The 21442-nt window shown below is 32.6% G+C and overlaps 3 protein-coding genes and 1 long non-coding RNA gene across 5 annotated transcripts; 1 reads left to right on the top strand and 3 right to left on the bottom strand.

The window, feature by feature from the left end:
* Positions 1–1908: 1908 nt before the first annotated feature.
* LOC132704921 (uncharacterized) lies at positions 1909–4818 on the bottom strand. The gene is made up of 3 exons (XR_009619336.1): positions 4747–4818; positions 4232–4695; positions 1909–2323 (listed from the first exon to the last, which is right to left on the bottom strand). It is a non-coding gene; the product is annotated as an uncharacterized LOC132704921 (long non-coding RNA).
* Positions 4819–9236: 4418 nt separating this feature from the next.
* Positions 9237–10911, bottom strand: LOC132703440 (high mobility group protein 20A-like). Its single transcript, XM_060672698.1, has 4 exons — positions 10650–10911; positions 10282–10568; positions 9815–10136; positions 9237–9575 (listed from the first exon to the last, which is right to left on the bottom strand). Exons 1-4 carry the CDS (start codon positions 10837–10839, stop codon positions 9433–9435), a joined length of 942 nt encoding a protein of 313 aa, XP_060528681.1. The 5' UTR covers positions 10840–10911; the 3' UTR covers positions 9237–9432.
* A 914-nt stretch (positions 10912–11825) lies between these two features.
* Positions 11826–13649, top strand: LOC132704319 (copper chaperone for superoxide dismutase-like). 2 transcript variants are annotated; one of them, XM_060674255.1, is made up of 4 exons: positions 11826–12467; positions 12535–12704; positions 13450–13532; positions 13595–13649. In XM_060674255.1, the coding sequence occupies exons 1-3, from the start codon at positions 12092–12094 to the stop codon at positions 13468–13470; spliced, it is 567 nt and encodes a 188-aa protein (XP_060530238.1). In that variant the 5' UTR covers positions 11826–12091; the 3' UTR covers positions 13471–13532; positions 13595–13649. The 2 variants fall into 2 exon arrangements, with proteins under 2 accessions (XP_060530238.1, XP_060530229.1); XM_060674246.1 differs by lacking the exons at positions 13450–13532; positions 13595–13649 and adding an exon at positions 12848–13025.
* LOC132704313 (A disintegrin and metalloproteinase with thrombospondin motifs adt-1-like) lies at positions 13295–21174 on the bottom strand. Its single transcript, XM_060674234.1, has 11 exons — positions 18816–21174; positions 18180–18354; positions 16989–17381; positions 16722–16933; positions 16020–16211; positions 15763–15891; positions 14397–14649; positions 14045–14269; positions 13871–13991; positions 13633–13811; positions 13295–13578 (listed from the first exon to the last, which is right to left on the bottom strand). The coding sequence occupies exons 1-11, from the start codon at positions 19058–19060 to the stop codon at positions 13312–13314; spliced, it is 2391 nt and encodes a 796-aa protein (XP_060530217.1). The 5' UTR covers positions 19061–21174; the 3' UTR covers positions 13295–13311.
* Positions 21175–21442: the final 268 nt, after the last annotated feature.

Below are 21442 nucleotides of genomic sequence, written 5' to 3'. Positions count from 1 at the left end.
GACCTCCACCGACCTTGCCGCTTCAGACGTAGACGTAAGATGAACCACACTTCAAACATGTTTAAGCATTAACAATTATAAGCCATTTTAATTCACACTAGTACAACAACTACAAGAAGCCGATTTTAACTTAAGACTCGAATTTTGCAATATAATGATATTTAGATAACATATTTGAAAATATAATTTGAACCGATGAATCAATATTTACGACGTCTACGGTGTTATTCAAGCAGGTAAACAAGCAAGGGCGAAGGTGCGCATTCTGGAGATCTAGAATTTTAGGACCCATATTTTACCAACCAAATTTAACATCCGTAAGGTATTAAAACTTATTAAGGAGCGACATTCGGCCACTTATCCATAATAATACCCAAACTGACCAAACTGAGTTTCAGTCAAGCTCTGAGGAAGCCAACAGGATGATTGACGAAACGTCAGCAAGGTCGAGTCAACAAGAACCGGCGCAGGAGGAATCCACAAGTTTCATCATAAGTAAAAAAAATTACTAATTATATTCTTCAGAACGGCGGACATATTGAAAGACTAATTTTATTAATTTTAAAAATTGAACTTGATGAAAATCCATTTATCAAAATAAATAAGAACTAAAAGTTCAGATTTTCACGAAATTATATATTATGACATGACAATTGTTTCGACAACACCGTGTCTTTATTAAATTAAAAATAATTAATTTTACTTGTAAGCAAAATGCATTAGTAGTTAATGTTAATTTTTTGTAATCATTTCACGTAGACATTTAAACGTAGAAATACGTAATTTTCGAAATTTGGCAACATTGTGATAAGGAGCTAGTTCCCAGTTTCATATTCATAATTTAAACCTTATACCCAGTTTTTAATTTTATCTGCCAATTAAGCCAAAACGGTAAGTCAGAGACCCGTACTATGTTACATACTTGAAATTGCTATTAAAGTGGAAAATCCAATAACATACAGGGTGTCTCATTTAAGAAAATTGAGAAAAGTATCATTTTGCGAAACGTGGCAACACCGCGTATTTTAAGAAAATTTTTTTAATTTTGCCTAGAGAAAAGCATGATTTTCGTAAAAATAATAGATGGAAAGAAGTTTAAAAAGTTAATAAGCAACCCAACAATGATGGTTTAAACATAACCCTAATTCTGAAGATGATCGATAATAAGTTCGAAACGGTGCATCACAGACCCATACTCATATATATCGTTGAATTTGTCTCTGAAAGGACTATCCTCAAATGCTATAAAATTTAGGGTGTTCTATATAAAAAAATGTAACTTTATTTAATAAAAAAGTGACGATTGGAAAAATAAAAAAATGTAAATGTCATTTTAATAGAAACAACTTTTGTACTTAAATTTTCTAACTCTCGTAGGTTTAGAGATAACGTATAGTATTAATTTTAGTGGTGTTTATTAAATTCGGATTTTTCCTTTTTTTATATTGATTTTTCGTACATGTGTAACTACAATTTCTGACAATTTTTCATAAACACAGTCGAGGTTACGACAAACATCACTGTATGTCAATTTTTCAAAGAAACTTCCACAGGCTACTTGTGATGCTTTTTACAAAACTTCTGGATTCTTCCTGAGTCAGTTTTTGCTTAGTCGAAATTTGAAATGACAGCTTCAGTCAATCTCTGAAGAAGCCAACAGGATGATTGGCGAAACGTCAGCAATTTCGCCAAAACTGACGCAAGAGGAATCCAGAAGTTTTGTAAAAAGCATCACTGTATGTCAATAAAGCATTCCAAGGAATAGAACGAATTTCATCATTAATTGTTGCACAATTGGCTTTAGAAATATTTATTTTTTCCTAAGAATTACAAATAATTATTTATTTACTATTTTTTTCATTTTATTTATTTTATTATTAAACCTAGGAAGAGATGCTGAATATTTTTTTAATTGTAGTAACACCAACACAGTAGGGCTTTAAAAAAATGCAAATTCTCTTCTTCTACCAGAAGGCGACAAAACGATAAATTGAGAGACACGGCCGTAGTGGCAATGTTTACTTAACAGAAAACATTACTCATACAATAAAGAGGGTATAAATGGCTTGCTTAGTGTATTTGACGTCGACAAGATAAGGGTAGACTGTGGCCAAAATATACATATAATTTAGTGTGTTGCGAAGCGATTTGAAGGTTTATGCTTTTTGTGCCCTTAAAAGGATTGCTATACAAAAGCCTCCACTCAGGCGAAGAGCACGCCTACAAAATAGACCTACGAAATCGGATTGTTCTTTTTAATGGCGGACGTTGTTCCATGTCGAAATGACGAGGCCGCGATGCTATTTCTTTGTTTCATCCAAATCTGCAAATGATATTTCAAACCACTAAGCAGAGCGCCAACAATACTGCCGAAAGTTTTTAATGTCCGGCGTTTTTTCGATATCAGGAGGTCATTAAATATATAAAAATCTGAAATAATACTACAAATGCTATCTGCGTGTAATTCAAAATAGTTTTAAAATATTTATCCTTTAATTTTATTTAACATCTATGAAAACTATTTTTCAAACCATTGACAAATAAAGGAGATAGTAGAGTTGTCCAATCGATATACCGTTTTTACAACCTTTTATGATTTTGACTTCAGAATGAGTTTTAGACCCGCTTGTACAGCACGTTTACCACAAATCAGAGCCATATTTAAGATGTTCGCCGACAAGAACTGTTGTATTTTAAGAGCAGGGAAATTTTCATTTATTAAACTGTAATATTAATTCATATTAATATGCTTTTTATACATCTCCCTAAAAGAATGCCTACTTGAGGTAGCTCGATTTAAATTTCAATTTCTTGTGTGTCTTGTGTTTGTAGTTAGTAATTTCCAACTTATTGTTATTCAATTGTCTGTCAGACAATTGAATTGAAAACTAACATACTTGCGACGTCCACCAGACACATTTACCGGTTGCTGCCGAAATTATAATTTTAATTGTGTTTCTGTTTCTGAAATCGACATTTGGGGAAAGTGGAACCATCAAATTAACGCCCAAGATGACTAAAACACCGTATGGTGCACGATGCCGCAATAATGACACGGTTGATATAACTTTAGATGAAGAGTTGTAGTGGTTTGAACATTGACTGTTGCCAAGAGACTTTGCGTGCGTTCGTAGAAAGAATTGGTTTTTATTACAAAACCATCAATAAGAGAAAAGTTTTGATGGAATCAAGAAGAATTTCGGAGTGGAGGAAAAGATATTTGAGAGAAATCCAAAAAATTCGTGGCCAATTGAGACAGCTGAAACCTAGCTTCAGAAAAAACAACACCTCGCCGAAATTTAGCTCTGGAGCAATAAAATTAATTAGAAATGAAGTGAAAAAAATATCTGCTTCTAGTTGAAAAAAATGTTCACAGAAGTCGACTAGTGCCAGAATTAAATTATTGTGGCGGGCGAGTCCATTGACGAGAGTAATTATTTTGATGTAGAATAACTTTTTTATAGCAAAATTTACTTCTTGATTTGTATTTATAATAAACATTGTGAAGTAAGAATGGATTTTTCACCGGAATGTCACCGATTAAACTCTACACAAATTTGTCAGCTTTCAGCGTTTGTATGCACTTACAGTACCGAATTACGGTCCTGGAATTTCATTATAGAATTGCAAATTTATTTATTGAGGCTTACAAAGAGAAACCCACGCGAGGTAGGCCTGCGATTAGACCCGGATAAAAATTTACCAAAGTTAAATACCGGATTATATCGTAAAACCGTATATCGTTCGGAGAACTCTACTTATTACACCCACCCATATATTACTAATTTTAGTAACTAATTCAACGAACTAATAACATAAAACTAAAAGAAAATGTCAAATAAAAATTATTTCAAACGTATTGAAACAGGCCTGAATTCCCCTTAGCAACTCATTTAAAACAGATCGAAACCTATTTGGTAGAATTTGTGGAAACTCCATCACTCGCAAAGGCCAATTAGCTTATTGATACCGTAAATTATTCCATGCGTGACTTTTCCGCGTTTTTAAATAATTTATTGGAGTTATAGGCCGTAATTTGGGAAAAATGGTTTTCGGCAAATAATTCAAACCAGTCGCGTATATGGTAATGTAAAAATACCAACACAGGAGCGCTTGTGTATCGATCTGTTCGCCGCTTCCGGCGAAAAGATAATACCGTAATAGCAGTAGTTGTAGTGTCAGCGAATGCGGATGAAAATTACCGTAAATACTTTGTCGACGATGTTGTTACCTGTTCGAGGTGATAAATCATATTCACTGTTTCAATTGGTCGAATATAAAATGTGCGCTGGAGAGTTTGCCACAAACGCCTGTCTTCCCGTGCTCTTATACGGACGCCTCTCGTTGACATTTCGCGAAAGCCACCCAATTTCGATAGATCCGTGGGATCCAAACCCTATATTTGTGCCAATATTGAAATCGATAGCTGCAAATTTCGGACACTTATCGTGTTTCATAGCGATGTACAAAATACAGACAAAAATAATAAAAAAACAGATGCCAATTTGCAATCCCAGCCATTTTCTACGCGCTTATGAGTGTCTTGGTCAGTTTAAAAGGAGCAAAACTTCAGCTCCCTCATTCGTTGCCATGCGCGTATACTTTCGAAAAATTCGATTTCATCGATTTTTCAAAAGTAACAAGCCAACAGTAACACTATTATTTTGACAGCTTTAGTTTCACTTCTTCGCTCTTCTAAAAATAATTTAGTAACATTACGCAAGGTATATTTCCACGTTTGCTTACTCGGTGATCATAATGATTGCTCCCATACCCAATCTTTCCACGTTTCGACATCACACACACCGGCAGTTGTGGTCAACTGTTGGAATACTTTCATAAAACACAAAACAGGTTGTTTGTCAATATTACCTTTTAATAACAACAATTAATATGTGTCGACTAATATATTTACAATCTGAATATAAACAAATATTCAATTTTATCAGACATAAATATGTATAAATTTATTGCCTATTCAAATTGTCGACATTTTAACAGCTATTGTCTACAAACATATATTTTTTGGAATATAGCATGCAATAAATGCTAAAATACGTTTCAATATAAACGCAAATTTTTAACGTGATTCGCTTGCAACCAATTTAGATATTTAAAAAAAAAACAAATTTGAAATGTTGAAGTTAAATTTCACCCAATTAAAACCTTTTCGTATTGCGTATTATTCCTTCAACGTTACTGAGCGTATGTGACTTTCTGGATTTAATCAAATCATCTCATTAACGATCGACCTCCCTTAATCGGCGCTATAACTTTTTTATGCTATCATCTGATGATGTTTTCATTGGAAACAATATTTTTCGGACCAAATATATCCAGCCTTTAGATCGTTTACTACAAGCCTGTTTGGATGTTTAGATGTTCTTGTTCTTGTAGTTCTTCATATTTTTTCTCTGTCTCATCGATAATTTAATCGTATTTTATTCCGCAGCACAAAGTATGGAATTGCTTTAAATCTGATAACAGTACAATTCACGCCAATCAAGAAATGGCAAACCATTTGATGATCACTTTTGTAATATCGGTAAAAACTTGGTTGAAAATATTAAAATGTAGCGAATCTAAATTTGTGGAAACTATTATTGACAATTAAATTTAATATTAAAATACAATTGAAGTGATAAAAGTAACAAACTCGCTAAAAAAAACACCGGAGTGAGGTGGTTTAAGATCAGAAATTCTAAAACAAAGTTCAGAATATATCAAAGAATTTAATAAACCAATCTATTAAAAATGGACGTTTTCCAGAATCATTTAAGAAAGCAATAAGTGGTCAAACCCTTTTTTAAAACAGGTGGAAATCAAACATTTTCCAATTATAGACCAATTTCACAAACAGTAGAACATTTTCATTATTTAAAATCAGTTCAAAAACATTTATTAAAACTGTAATAATAATAATTTCAACTTTATTAATTTGATCCATTTATCCATTATTTTATTATGATTCGTTTCTAGTTTTTGTATCTTCATTTATTTTGTATGCTTACTAGGTTGAAATTAGCATCTCAAAGTTATAATTTATTCACCTGGGAAATAATCCAATATTATTAATGTTTTTTCTTTTCTTTTTCTAGTTATTTTGTTCTACCAAGGATTTAAAAAAATCATTTCGAGGCTAGAATTTGGTATAGTTTTAAGTTGTCCAAGTAGTTTTTATTTAACTAATAGTCTCCTGGGGAAGTATTCAGTATGAATGGACTATTTGCCATATGCGAGGTTACTCTTGTAGAATGAAAACTATTGTCTTGGTGGGATGTATTGGTCTTGTCTTATAACATTGTATTTGTATTTTATGGCAATAATAATTTTATAATAATAATAATAATAACATTAATAATAATAACTTGTGTTGTGTCTACCGATTGCTTGTGAGGTGTTATATCTTAATGCGTGGTACTGCTACTTATTATTTAGTGACTAGAGTTGCTAGAATTTAATTTCTATTTTGCACTAGTCATTATTGAACCTACTTTATTTCTATATCTGTTCCCCAATTTAAAAGGGAAAACTAGAAGAATTTAAACATTGTGTTGGTGAGAGACTTTTTCGGGCCGTTTTTTTCTCTGCAAATCGGTCGATAGTGTCCCCTGTCATTATACGATGTAATTATTTTACTTACAATGTACCGTGATAACAAAAACTGTCTTGAAATATCGGCTGACCTGTTATCTTCCATGAATGCTTTACAACTCTGTGCTTCAAGTCCACCAAATCCACCAGTACATAAATGGTCAAAAAAACATATTACGTCTTTTGAACAAATTATTTGAATATTGACGCGTTACTATTAGACATTTAAAACTAAATGTCAAAATGAATTCATTAGTTTTGTTAGTGAAAATTCTTGTTGTCGCCGATAATCATAGCCTACTTTGTAGTTTTAAAACTGATGTACTCATATTTGTACTTATATTTACTCACATTTTACATTATCTTGGATGTATAATTATAAAATCGGGATTTGCCCTACTTTTGTCCGATAGTGTATGTTATACGTCAAAGAATGTTGCAGGGTATCGTCATAATATGCATGGTATTCGATTATTTCGTCAGACACCATATTTTATTCTATTAAAGTAGTCAGGTTTCCATAAGAAAGTGTAAATTTTTCTGCAAAGCTACAACTACGCGACATAGATTGTCGCTTGCCTAGAGCGGCAATTGTATCACATTGATCTCTTGATACACAAATAGCTCACATTTTTAGGTGTAGTGAACTTGGCGCCAGTGCTGTGGCATTGAAATAGTATATTATGCAACAAGTGCGGTAAACGGCATTTGACTCACGAGTTTTTAATAAACGAGTGAGTTAAAAATTTTACCGAATGTGTTGCATACTATACTTTTTCTACGAACGTTAGTTTTTGGGCACATTTTGGGTACATTTTCAAACAACACGAATATATTCACTGGCCGTCAGAATTGACAAACAACAAACTCAATTCGTGGAAAATATCTCCGAAATCATCCGATTGCTCCAAAATCCGTGCAGTAAAATACCGGAAATGTCCGAAGTGGCTCGGATCCGTGGGAAATAAAACTGACGTGGTAAAGTGACGCTTCCCGCATGCTATATCGGTAGGTAATTAGGTATTTTACAGACGGGATTAGAAAATTTTTATTTTTACGACTTGCAGTTTACTGTGTTTTACAATATTTAGACCTAAATTTTTTATTGGGACATATTTAATTTGATGATTTCGACACCAAGAAGAAGAGAAAGTTAGTGGACAAATTGGCTACGAACAGATCTTCATTTCCAATTTTGTGTAAATAACTGATAATAAATAATTGATAAGAAGCTGGAAGCTGGATTTCGAGGTAGATGCGGATGCGGGACAATAAATCCCATCTAAACTTAGTAAGTACCTGCGGGTTAGAATTTTTTGCCCTTGTCGATGCTAAGATACAATGTACTATAAATTTAGAGCTCTATATTGATATGCAAACTGAAGGTCGATACCTCCCAAATGATTCAGTTAATGTTGTAATAAGACTTATTTGACCAATATCTATCTGGAACTGGAAGGAATATCACATGTGATAATTGGTTTACCATGTTTGATCTCATCAAAAATCCACTTTACACTCATAGTTGAATATACATGGGCGCTAATCGCTGTTTATAGAGACTTTTTAAGATTACTTATAATTTACAATAATTTCTAATTATTTAATAATTAAATAGAACATGCCTTCTAATATTAAATGTTAGTAATACTGTAACTACTTTAGTTACTCATATTTATCTACGATTTTTTTAAATTATGGGTCTCAGACCTGATACCACTACACATGCTCAAAAAAGACGCAACCACTGTGTCATATTTTATATTTATCTTTGTCCATAACCGAAAGATGGCGGGATGAACAAATTAATGATGAGACGACTGCCGCTTGGCAAGTGTTTATTGCCCAGTCGGGTTGTGGTTAGTATATGTCACACTAACAGAACTGGTTGATTTGTGACACAGTGGAGGGTTAAACGCAAAGTTAATATCGATAGCTGTGTGCTGTCGTTTTCTATTAAAGGTACTTTAAACAAGATATTTAATACCTACCGCGAATCAATAGCAACGCAAGATTTAAAACCCTAAATAATGGTATATTGTGGAAGTAACTTGATAAAAGTCCACTTTATTCCAGAGAGAAACGACTGTTTAATAAACCATTGGCTAAAAAGTTTATAAACGTGTCTATACTATTTCTACGATCATTACTTTTGTGGCGTGTGTGACCAGGTTAAAATCATCGGTTTACGACAATTTTGTAATAAGCTGACGTCGTAAGCACACGGCAATGCAAATTGGATATTTTAAAGTATGGAGTAGAACAAATTCATTTTGTCTACAATCTTGTTTTCAGACTAAATTGTTTTTTCCCTGTACTTAATTTCCGTATAAAATAAAAGCAGCAAAAAAAATTGCCCCAATGAATTTTGAAACAGGGCAATGCATTAGACAAAACACTTCAGTGTCTTACAGATTTTTCCGGTTTTGTTTTAATCCGAGAGGTAAACCGCACGAGAATCATGGTGAGCACAAATAGTATTTCAAGTAATCCCAAAAAATTCCAGAATTCCTGTGATGCAGATTGAAACTAAACTTCCTTTTTTCATCGTTGACCATAATGTCTTGAAAATTATATCATTATGTACTTGATCAAGGAATTTAGAAATAAATTTTATTTTATAAAATTTATTATTTCAAGCAAATGAGTATGTGAGCAGTACTCACTCATGTAGTATTTAGCAACACTGTTAACATTATTGAACAATTACTTCTATCTTGCTAAACTACTGCTTAGAATATTCTGTCCAGAAAACATTATCAAAAGTTTATACAAAACTTAAATAATTTACAACTTTTTTTTTAATTTGCGTCTTCGTTTAGAAGATCTGGGTCCTAGTCATCCATTAAATTCTAATTTGGCAACAATGTCACGAACTGTCTGCAATAACTGTGTGTCATGACTGCTATTTTCCAATAAAATGGAATGTAAATTCGTCATGTAGTTATCTATATTTTGAAGAGTAGCCATGTCCTTAACACCTAAAAAACATTTTCTCTTTGCTTAAAACATAATAGACATGAATCGTTTCCTATTTTCATTAGCAGTGTTGCTCTGCAATTATTATGATGAATAAATAGTCTGTTGCAAATAATTAACTAACTAATCAAATTCTCAAGTTTAATATTTCAAGATTTAAATTTTGTTTTTAGGTTTAGATTTTTTCCATCAAAAGTTTATATTTGGGTTTAAGTACAAATATAATATGTAAAAACAATACCTGGTAATTTCACACCTCCAAAACCACTAGTAAGAGTGTTTCTGAGATGATCTAAATGTTGTTGTAAGGAAGCATTATTTTTTTCCTGTTGCATAATTTCAGCTTCAAGTTTGGTAATTGCAGTTTTCATATTTTCAATATGTTTTGTGAGTATAGCATTTTGTTGCTCATAATCAGTATTGATCTTTCTAAGTTGTCTTAGTTCTGCATCACGTGTCTTATTGTGGTCGAGAAACTCTTCCGTAAATATCTGGATATCAAAGTTTCCAAATTCCATATCATGGGGATCTTTTGGAAGCAATGGTTGCGATTGCGAAACTACCTATAAATATTAAACTACATTAAAGAACACAAACCACATTGTAGAATTATTACTAATTCTAATAATGGTGACTGGTGATTTTATTTTCAAAGTCGTTGGCAAATCATCAAAAAATAAAGCAACCAAATAAATACAAAATACTTACACTTGATGCAGTTACTGACGCTTTCTCTTCTTTGTCTTTGGAATCTCTCATCTTTTTTTCATTTTGCTGCTGAGTAAACAATTTATATGCTTCTGTTTGTTTATATGCTTCAAACTCTTTTGTATATCTTTCCCTATCTTGTTCTGCAGCATCTAAATATTGCTGTTTCTTATCTGATGGCAAATTACTCCACTCACTAGCTAACATTTTCGTAATTTCCGCAAACGACAAGGAAGGATTTTCAGCCCGAAAATCTTCACGTCTATCATTTAAAAATCTCACATAACCTGCAACAAATTTTTATTACTGTACCTTCTGCTAAAAAACCATTGGAAATCTAAAACTTTGGCTTTATTATATACACACACCAGTCAAAGGCTGTCTAGGTGCTGTGCTATCTTTTGGCTTCTTTCGCTTTTTTGGTTTAGGAGCTTTTGGTTTTAAACTTTCTGAAACATCCATCTGTTTTTCCTCACCATTGGAGGGTTTAAGTATTATAGTTTTGTTTGTTTCTTCATTTTGGGATGGTACTTCGATTTTATCGACTGGATTATTCATATCACCAATTCGAAAAATATTTTCGTAGAAAAACAAAATACCACAGACTTTTCTTCTCTTCTTAATTTGTTTCACAAACAGTAGAGCAAAAGCATTATGATCATTCGCCCAACCGTAGAAGATAAATGATTCAAATATTAACTGAAAAGTACATTCTGTCGTGAAGCATTGCACGTGGCGGTTTAACCTCCGTTCGCTCCCTACAGAATCCTTTGTAATCGTCCAAAAAATTTTTGAAATCGGTCTCCACTAGGTGGATTTAGTGTTTTCAGTGTTTAGTGAACGTTTTAAAGTGATAATCGTCGCCGATCCCTTCACTTTTCCCCGTTGACGCCGGTATGGAGGCCGGATGGTCCCTGGTGGAAGCAGGGGGGTGTCGGTTTTTATGGTATCGGTCAAAATTGTTTTTTGCTAGTTGAGCAAATATTGGTTATATGTCTTCTTTATACGTGATGGTCCATAACCAAAAGCGAAGATCCTCGACGGAAGTGTTCAATGGGCGAATGATCCTAGCAGTCTAGCCCAAATTTTTTGTGAAACGCATAATTGAATTGAATTGAACGGAGAAGTATTCTTCTTCTATTTAGAATTTTACAATGTGAGAGGCGCGACCACAATTGCCCATTACCGACACCATCCAAAAAATGTATAATTGACTTGAATTTAAATTTATTGAAAGTTAAAAAAAAACTCAATTTTGGATTTAAAACTTCTGTCTCTAATTCTATTTTTTCCTGTAGAATGAATATTTCATCTAAAGCCAAAATGGTGAATATGAAACGGATAAACCGTAACATTATAAAGTAAAGTAAAAGTAACGGGTGAAGCCTGTTTCGAGAGGATTAGAGAACGTCACCACAAGAAAAGGCGTTCGCTCTCAATGGACGGTATAGATCCTCCTATCAGTTAGTGTTGAGCGCCTTTCACTTTAGTGCTTAGGTCGATTTTGCTAACGTCAGAAAGTTTATTGCGTATACCACTCTAAAGAAAAACGCATATTCTCTGCTTTATATTTTAAAGAAATGATATTGCCTTTTTAATTTTTCACAATATTTGTCTGTTATTTAACCAATAAATGGAATATGAATTTTTGAAAGATCAATTGAATTGTCGCGAACGTATATCGAAACTTAATACTTTTTTCTAAAAACAATAAGATAAATCTGACGTCAATGATCGAATATAATAACAGATGTGATAAAAAGTTGAAATTTAATTTGTCGCTTTGTCATGCAAATTGCATTTTTTAAAAATGTCTTCGGTAAAAACTGAATTTTTAGTTCAAATGACCTGCGACTCCTGTGTGCAAGCAGTAAAAAACAGTCTAGCAAATCTAGATGGGGTACTCAATGTAGAAATAAATTTTTCTACCGGTTCGGTTGTGGTTGATAGCACTTTGTCAATACCTCAAATACAAAGTGCATTGGAGTCGACAGGGCGAAAGGTTGCAATTAAAGGATATGATGGTAGCATATCGGCCGTTTCGATGTTGAATACTGGAGATGTACAGGGGGTTGTGAGATTTGTTCAAATTAACAGAGATACTTGCATTGTTGATGGCACTATTGATGGTTTACACCCAGTGTCGCACAGCTTAGCTGTCCATGAATATGGAGATCTATCAAAAGGTCCTTTAATAATATCAACAATTTTATTTTGTTTATAAAAACTTCTGTGGAATGTCAACATTTTTAGGTTGTCAAAGTGTTGGAAATATAATGCACCTTGGAAATGAAACTGATAGGGTCTATGGTGATTTAGGTTCTATCAGTGTTGAAGAAAATGGAAGAGCTTCTTTTAGATTTGAAGACCATATTATAAAATTATCAGAACTCATTGGAAGGTCACTTGTAGTTAAAGCAAAGGTAAACTATTTATCTGTCTTTTCTTTTTTATATTAAAGTTCAAAGTTTTGTTTAGAAAAAGTTAGGAAATAATTCTATACATCAGTTTAAGCAGCTACAAGTATCTCAAAAAATTTCAGTATTATTTCTTTTTCTAATTATAGATTAACAATTCTACTGAAAAACCTATCACATGTGGGATAATTGCAAGATCGGCTGGACTTTTCCAAAACCCTAAAACTATATGTGCATGCGATGGAATATCAATTTGGGATGAAGTTTCAAAACCAAAAACCAAATCAAGTTTATAAGGGAAATTTAACCACAGAGAACAAAATCAAATTTCATAAATTTAAGGATTTCTTAAAATTAAATATAAGTAGGCAACTTTGTTGGAAGAAAATTGTTGATTTTTAATAATAAATAAATAATAAAATTTTAATAGCCTTTGTCCTATGAATGTAATTTCAATATCATTTTCTGCTGATTACAAAAAACGTAATTTGGATGTCTGGACATAGCGGCATATGCTTAAAAAGTTTTAAAATTGGATAATTAATGACAACTGTAATAGAAAATCATACCGCCACTAAAATAATTTATTAATCAGTATAAAAATACAGTCACTTTAAATAAAATATAAGCTGTTCATTTCCTGTTGTAATATTTCAAAGCGTTTCTTTATATCAGGCAACTCCACATAATCTTTAGTTTCCCAATCCTCTTCTTTTATTATATCAAAGGGCTTTTTTATTGATGTTTCTAGGGGGTTTCCATTTTTATCTAATGAAAAATAGTTTTTCACTTGCTGGGGTAGCTTAAATCTAGGCAGAGCGTTCTGGGCAAAGGGTATGTCATTTAAATCAATTGGATGGTTTTTTGTAAACTTAATGTTCTAAAAATAATTTTAGATAGCAGTGTCATAACATAATATGTATGTAATTTATACCTCGGCAATGCAATGGTGCTGAACGCAATAGTAATTGAGATTTGATGAGTCCTTGTGACACCAAGTGCCATCAGGAAAATAGGGTGACACTCCTAAGTCATTTAATTCAATCCTGGGTGTGTAGAAAGCTCCAGAGTCCGCTCTTTTGCAGTAAATGGCACATCCGGTCCAAACTCGAGCTAACAAGAGTAAGTAAGGAGAGGAAGAATGAAAACGAAATTTGAAAAAAAAAACATACCTTGTTCATGTGGAGATTGCAATCCAATACCTTTAGGATCAAGTTCAGGTAACAATTTCGAAAATTGTTTGCATTTTGCAGATGCATAATCTACAGGGCTTCTTCTTTTGTTGTTGCATATCTAGTAAAAGTCTGAATAATTTAAAATCGCGTATATTATATTCCATTCTTTACCGAATTGTCAGTACAAAAACCAAATTGTATATTTGGTCCATCACATCCTTGGTCTGTGTTTATTGGTTTGGGATTATTACATTCACGCCTGCTTATATATGCACCCCTGCCTTTGTCTATGCAACCAGATGTACAAGATCCTCGTTTCCACTGACTCCAACCACCTAAGACAACTTCTGCTGGTTGTGGGAGTTGTTTGGCAACACATTGTCCACCATAACAATACTAAAAACGAAGAATAATAATGAAAAGTGAAACTCGTCCAATACGAGAGTTTATCAAACTGTTTTTACAAACGACAGCTAAAGTAACTAAGTTTTTTTTCTTTCTATTGTGCAAAATATTACAGTACCTTCCCGTTGCCACACTGGGTTCCATCTAAAGCCGGACCCGCAAGGTAGTACCCGCTTCTATTTGGGGTTTTACATTGAAGGCTGTAGCATATAGAAGATAGCGCCTGACTGGGTGAAACTTTAGCGTCTTTGTCTCGTAACAGTACTTCGCACTGCTTCTTCGCAGTAAAGACCTGCCCCGGAATGTCCAGAAATCGACTATGATCTTTTGAGTATGTCGATTTTCCAGAATCTAGAAGACATTTCGCCCATCTAAAAATGTATGTACAGTGTAATCCATTTGAATTGGAGGCAGTATCCTATGACCAACCTTGAAATTTTCATAAATTACTTTGTATTTTCAAAGAAGTGTTTTTTTTTAAAGAAAAAGTATAGGTTTTCTTTTTCAAATTTCAGTAGTCCACCATTGGATTCATCTTCACACCCGAAATTCATAAAATATGTCCTTTCTCTTCTAGAATTTTGGAATAAAATATATTGGGCACAGAGTAAGCCAACAATTGTTACTCAAAAGATGACTGCATTTAGTACATTTTTCTGCAAAATTTTGTTTTTCTAATAACTGAAAAGTGGGTGTTTCAATTTATGGCAATTCTTATTTTTTTAAACAAACTTCCCTAGGCTGCATTGGTTGTTGATGAATCGAACTTCCTGACGTTTCGCCAATCATCCTGTTGGCTTCTTCAGAGCTCTGAAACTGGCTCGCATTCTACATCGAGACAACGTTCATGCCCCTCCTTTAGCTCCGTCCCCCTCAAACAATATATAAGCAGGTACAGAGTAGGATGTGTGTCAGTTTCAGTTCAGAGCTGAAGAAGTCAACAAGATGATAGGCGAAACGTCAACAAGTTTGGTGTATAAGCAACCAACGCAGGAGGAATCCAGAAGATTTGTAAATAATATGTCAATTCTTGTAAAACTGATGGTGTATGAAAGTTGAAAAAAAGTCTAATAAAGGTTTTCCATATAAATGAAAATTAAGTTATAAAGATTTGTATCATAATACATCCTTAGTATAGTAAAAACCAAACTATTTTGACATCGACTAAAAATGCACACTCATTCAATGGTGCTTTAAAGTTAAATGGATCACACTGTACACAAAATTTAAACCCCAAAGACTGCAATAAGAATGCACTAGAATTTATGAGAATTCAACGGTTCGGTTTTTTTTTTTTTTTTTCAAATAAATAATAAGTACTAAATATTTGCCAATACGTAATACTGGCCATTTGTGAAGCGACTTTTATTTTTCCACATTAACTAAATTTGAAATGCCTCAGTGCAATTTTACGTACATCCTTATCTTGACTTCTAATTAGCGTGTATCTAATTGGACTCGATTGCATCGGAAAAATGACTTACCCCAAGTTAGACATAACCTGTGCACTACATGTAGACCACTGAGTTTCGCCATTTACGCCTCTAGATGGCGACATAATGTAACCTTCCTTAGGACAACTATTGCCGGTGCTGTCATGGTGCATCCCTAGACTTATAGGTAAAGTTTATTCATACTGATTTATAAAGGGAATATTAAGCAGCAAGGTAAACTAATGTTTTAATGCAATAGCCTATGATCTGGAAAATTTTATCTCAAATATAAATAGGTACCTACTTACTTATGTCCAATTTCATGCGCTAGTATGTAAACGCTGGTAAATCCTGCGCTTGGATATGGTTTTCCAAATGCGTTTGTTGTCCCAAATTCAGCTATAACGCACGCATATTTGTCGAGACAAACTCCACCTACTGTAGCCAAACCCATCGTTACCCCACTTTTACGTCCGTTCTCGTAAGCGTAAAAGTCTAGCCTATAGATAAATAATATTTACCGGTCTTATTTTAGTTTTGCGGCTTATGTTTTTTAATGTTATTTTAGGGAATAGCTTCTTTGGGAAGCGTTTTTGGGTAGTACCAAAAACTATAAGATAGAGGGGAAGGTCGCGTATACTGTTACGAATGCCATCTATTATTTGTGTCCAAGTACTAAAGTACTATCATGGCGGTTTAAAGTAATGCTTCACACTGAAAATACTAATGGATAACAGCACTTTATTTATATTTTAATAAAAAAAAAATTGAAACTATTTTGACTTTTTTTTTCTAATTTTACCTTTCAAACTTTAAATTGAATTGAACCGTACGTGTACGCTTATTAACTCTGCCATTAATGGGAGCCTTCCCCTCTATCTTATACTCTTTGGGTAATACAATGTTAAATCGATGCAAAATCAATCTCTGAATTTGTTGGGATCATTATCGATTTAAATCCGGAGACATGCCATAACAAGATTTAAAGATATTTGTTTATATGCATTTACCCTGAAACATATAATCCCATATCCCAGTGTTCGGGATTTGAATCTCCTTCGGGTTTAATGCTGGCTTGATATAAACAAAAGCTATCCAGTAATTTACCTCTTTCGCCGCCATAGTGAGGCATCGCCCTTGGTTGTATTTTCATTACATCTAAACGCACTAAAACAAGTTCGAGCGATGTTCCCAAACTTGGATGATGATATAAGGCTTGAACCTTTAAATTAATTTAAGATATTTCGACGGATAATTGTTTTGGTACAGTGACTTACGCCATTGATGTAAGCCAGGAGCATGTTTTGAAGTGCGCTGTCGTCGTAATTAAAATGTGGAGCAAAAATTTTGTATGCTGCTTCATCAAAAAACAGTGCCAGCTCTAAAGTTGTCCGACGCTTTCTAGTGATCGTATAATAATCGTAGGGATTTGCAAGAATGTCGTCGAAATCCTCTTGAATGTCTTGATTTTGAATCAAGACGTTCCCAGAAACAGGAAAAATATCATCATAACCTGCTTTACTGTCGAAATACGCTCTTTTTACTAGATATGGAACATTTTGCTTATCATAAGTTGATTCACTTATTGCGTGCCGTTTTCGTATTCTTTTTAATGTCTCAGATAACGGATGTACTTCCAATGTTGTGTTATCCAGAAAAATCAATCCTTGCTAAGGTAAAATAAAAACATATATGAAAATCTGCCCTTGACTTAATCATTCAGTCTGAATAATTAAAAGATACGACCGAAAACCCAACTTTTTTTTTAAATACGGAATAAAATGATTTTTAAACAACAATTTATGATTAATAATCATTAACAACTGGTTTTTACAAAAACATATTTTTATAACCGAGTTAATGTTGTTTTTTTTTTCATCGCGAATTTGCCAACTCATTCAAAATATTATTAAGTCCCCCTTCCTCACTTACGGACATAGATATTAAATTTTATTTATGTAATTATTGATTTAAGGAAATAACAATATTAATAATAGATATAGTTACCCAGAACTTTTAATACAACAAAATTAACAAAATCTAAAAAAAAAAAAATCAGAAATATATGTTTCCAAGGCAAAGAAATTCAAAATATTACTTTATCGGGAAATAAGCAAACAATCAGTTAATAAAATACCAATCTGTATATTTTATTATTATTTATTATATTATTTATTATTATTTTATAACATCGTTTGCAAAAACTGTTATTTATAGATATATGCGCATATATATATATATATATATATATATATATATATATATATATATATATATATATATATATATATATATATATATATATATATATATATATATATATATATAAAGTGGCTTTATGACTGTAGTATTTGTTTGTCGCAAATATGCCAAGCAAAATTCCATTGTAATAATGGATAATAAACAAAAAGTGGAGTCATAAGTTTTGTTGCTTTCATGGGATTTTAAAACATTACTAATACACTCACCATTGCTTTTGGTGGGCAAAAACTAATCGCTGCAACTGTATCCGAATCAACGTGAAGATAGTGGCAGTTGTATGGAGCGCTTTTTAACATTTTTGTCCCATTTTCGTCGTGGATGTAAGTTTTGAAGGACGGACCCAAGATGTTTTCATTTCGTTTAAGTTTTAGGCCTATAAGTCTACAAATAAAACGTTCTTTTAGTTGTGTCGAAATAGCAAAATGCGGAGTTGCATTGTGTTCTAACTAATAACTACTTAGTTATAACTGAAAGTGTCTGTATCTGAGAAACGAAACGTTTTACATCCTGTACATTCAGTCTGTATGCTAACAGTTCGAATGTGTGAAGCTTTGCCGAAATACTAAAACTAAAAAATCTGCAAACTATTAATTCCAAACGAAGTTAATGTTACTGTTACCTACTAATATAAAATGGATTTATAAAACTTTTTTAGTTGTCATCCATGTTTACTGTACAAATTCATTCAGTAAAGCGTTTAAAAATATCAATAATAATTTACATGATTAGTTTTTCAGTATTTCATATTTTCACACCTTGCATGGACAACAATTATAGCTTATAGGAATCATAGTATCTAAGGGATATTGTGTTGTATTGTATTTCATACTGGATAAACTCACCTGTTAAATGCTGAGAAGTTGTATTCAATAACTTCATTTGATGTGAAATTGTCATCGCTGGACCAAGTAGTTGGTGGCAAAAAAACTACTTCGTAGTAAGGTACTTCGTTTTTATTTGCCGTTTGAAAATAGTAAGTTAGTTCCGCTTCATTCATGTAATTATGCAATAAATCACTATAAACACTGGCAAGTGTCACAGTTCTGAAGAGATATGAAAACCCAAATATCAAAAAGCAAAGGCTCATCTTGCAACCGGTTAATTGCCATAGAACTGACTACATTGGCCGTCATTTAGTTTTATACTGTAAACTGATACTGTTATTTGACGGCTATGCTGGTACCTCACGACTATATGAGATAAACATTTTGAATAATTTAAGATCAAAGAATCGGATGTATAGGTAAAAACCACAAAAGTATATCGTATATCGACCTCAGCCACATATCAGTGGCGCACAAAAGTAATGAAGTGAATTATTACTTGGGTGATTTTTTACTTATGAATATATCGATATTGACCCAAATCATAGAATGATTTCATTATTATTGATTGCTCAGCTTTTATTTTGGAAGCGTTTCAGGAACAATATTATTTGTTGCGATCGCTCTAGCTCGTATGCATCTAAAAAAATGCTTAGTTCTAGCTACTCTATTGACAATGCAAATTAAGAAATCTGAACGCCTATGGAAAAAGGTGTGCTAATTGTTAATCATCCACTTAACATACAGTCTCGAATTTGAAATATCAACGTTCGGACTTTATGAATATGTTAATTAAACCATTATTCTTCATTATGACGTAGGAAAAAAAAAGATATGAAATCTCATTTAGGCAGCTGCTTGGTTTTAAAAGTGTCATTATCAGTTACTTCCTTGTCACATTAACGGTGAAACCTATATAGGATGTTCAGTTAACACCTACTGCTTATGAAATGGCTCATTGTAATATATATTTTTTAATACTTTTGTAATTTTCCTTTTATTGTGGCAAACAACAAAAAAAGGCGTCTATTAACAATACTTTTTCATACTTATTTTCAATAATTGGTTACGAATTGGAAAGGAAGCACGGAATATTGTGGTCAAATTACAAGGTTTCCAAAAAGTTTCACTTCTGGGATATCTGAAATGCTATTATGGTTAGTTTCTAAAATTACTCTCATAATGTATAGATTGTCAGAAGAGTGTTAAAACTCGTTTTTTTTAATAGAATCCCCTTTACATTATAGCATTTCTGGATTTTACCATCGAATAAAGTTTTTTTGTAAATATTTTGAGTTTTGTCAAAATGTACTCAATCACTTATCTTATTTGCCTTCAGCTAGATTGATCAACGCCTCATTACCAACGCGAAAGTGTGATATTTTTAAAAATTTTATATATTTCACTTTGCATTAGTGAAACTGGTTTCTAAGGATTCACCATAACCTAGTGTTGTTTTGTGATTTTCGATTGCGTAACGGCAGCTTTCGACCTTTCTCGATGACTAGGTATTTTAAACTTATAAAAATTATCATAGTAGAAGAAGGAAGTCTTCTAAAGATGTGTTTAAAATTTGACCAAGTAGTCATTACTGCCAGCCGTGGAAGAACATAATTTTTTCATACAAAAATATATAATCTTAATTTCAGCCTAAACTACACAAAATTGGAATTAGTAGTTTTTATAAAAGTTACCTTTATTTTTGGCAAGGCTGCTAAAAATATCAAAATATATAGGGTGTTCCCTTTAAAATGTTAAAATTAGTGTCAGTCCAGCGCTTATCTCACATCCTATAAAAAATAAATAATTTTAAAATTTAATTGAAACCATAAAACTTTATGTAGACTTTTTTTTTTCTAAAATCAGTAGTTCCTGAGAAAAGGCACAAGCCCCTAGTAGAGTGCCCACCCTGCAGTATAACAATTTTAAGGTGTGTTCACTTGCAAAATCTCTAGAAGTTCTCGCTATGAAACCCAACATTTTTAGTGCATCTCCACGGACTTGATCAAAATTGTTTCTAAAGGACAGTTTTGTATTAAACATTATACCCAAGTCTTTAAAACGTCAAATCTTAATAACCTTAGGCGGATGGTAATTATTAAATTTAATGAATTAATTAAAGTTATAGGTACCAGTTACATTTGAAAACGATGTTGGGAAGCATTTATCTGTATTCAGGGGTAGGCCAAATCATTTTGAATAGTGGCTCAACAATTTGTTTTTCAAATGATACCTCACATTCATTTTGATAGAAGGACAAAAACATTTGAAATAATGCATTAACACAAAAACCCCTGAAAATCCAGCAATTACAACAAATTAGGCAATGACGTTAATTTATATAATAGTATAATTTTATTTATTACCATACATAACACTGAGTGATCTTTCATTTATAATTTTTTTTTAAGTAATAAGGTTTATAAAAAGCTTTTTCCAGTGCTGCAGTTGACTTTATGGTAATATTCTTTATTGCGTCGTTTACCATCCAAGATGGTTATCTAATAGAAATTTGCCATTCGGCCTAAATTTATGGCATTAAAAAAAAACAGCTTCAAAATGCGATCCTTCTATACAAAAATAGCATAAAACTACCTTTGAGTTGACTAGCTTACGGCCATCTCACTCTTTCACGTGAAACTGAC

The sequence above is a fragment of the Cylas formicarius genome, unplaced genomic scaffold (genome assembly GCF_029955315.1).
Source record: "Cylas formicarius isolate icCylForm1 unplaced genomic scaffold, icCylForm1.1 PGA_scaffold_10__41_contigs__length_53128322, whole genome shotgun sequence".
NCBI classification, from domain to species: domain Eukaryota; kingdom Metazoa; phylum Arthropoda; class Insecta; order Coleoptera; family Brentidae; genus Cylas; species Cylas formicarius.
This window is presented reverse-complemented; position numbering and strand designations above follow the sequence as displayed.

Coding starts and splice junctions, on each gene's coding strand:
- LOC132703440 (XM_060672698.1), bottom strand. CDS start 10,839: ATGAATAATCCAGTCGATAAAATCGAAGTACCATCCCAAAATGAAGAA. Junction 10,137..10,281: donor CGTCAGTAACTGCATCAAGT/GTAAGTATTTTG, acceptor TAATATTTATAG/GTAGTTTCGCAATCGCAACC. Junction 9,576..9,814: donor TGGAGGTGTGAAATTACCAG/GTATTGTTTTTA, acceptor AATGTTTTTTAG/GTGTTAAGGACATGGCTACT.
- LOC132704319 (XM_060674246.1), top strand. CDS start 12,092: ATGTCTTCGGTAAAAACTGAATTTTTAGTTCAAATGACCTGCGACTCC. Junction 12,468..12,534: donor ATATGGAGATCTATCAAAAG/GTCCTTTAATAA, acceptor CAACATTTTTAG/GTTGTCAAAGTGTTGGAAAT. Junction 12,705..12,847: donor CACTTGTAGTTAAAGCAAAG/GTAAACTATTTA, acceptor TTCTAATTATAG/ATTAACAATTCTACTGAAAA.
- LOC132704313 (XM_060674234.1), bottom strand. CDS start 19,060: ATGAGCCTTTGCTTTTTGATATTTGGGTTTTCATATCTCTTCAGAACT. Junction 18,355..18,815: donor AACTTCTCAGCATTTAACAG/GTGAGTTTATCC, acceptor TTTTATTTGTAG/ACTTATAGGCCTAAAACTTA. Junction 14,270..14,396: donor CCCAGTGTGGCAACGGGAAG/GTACTGTAATAT, acceptor CTTCGTTTTTAG/TATTGTTATGGTGGACAATG.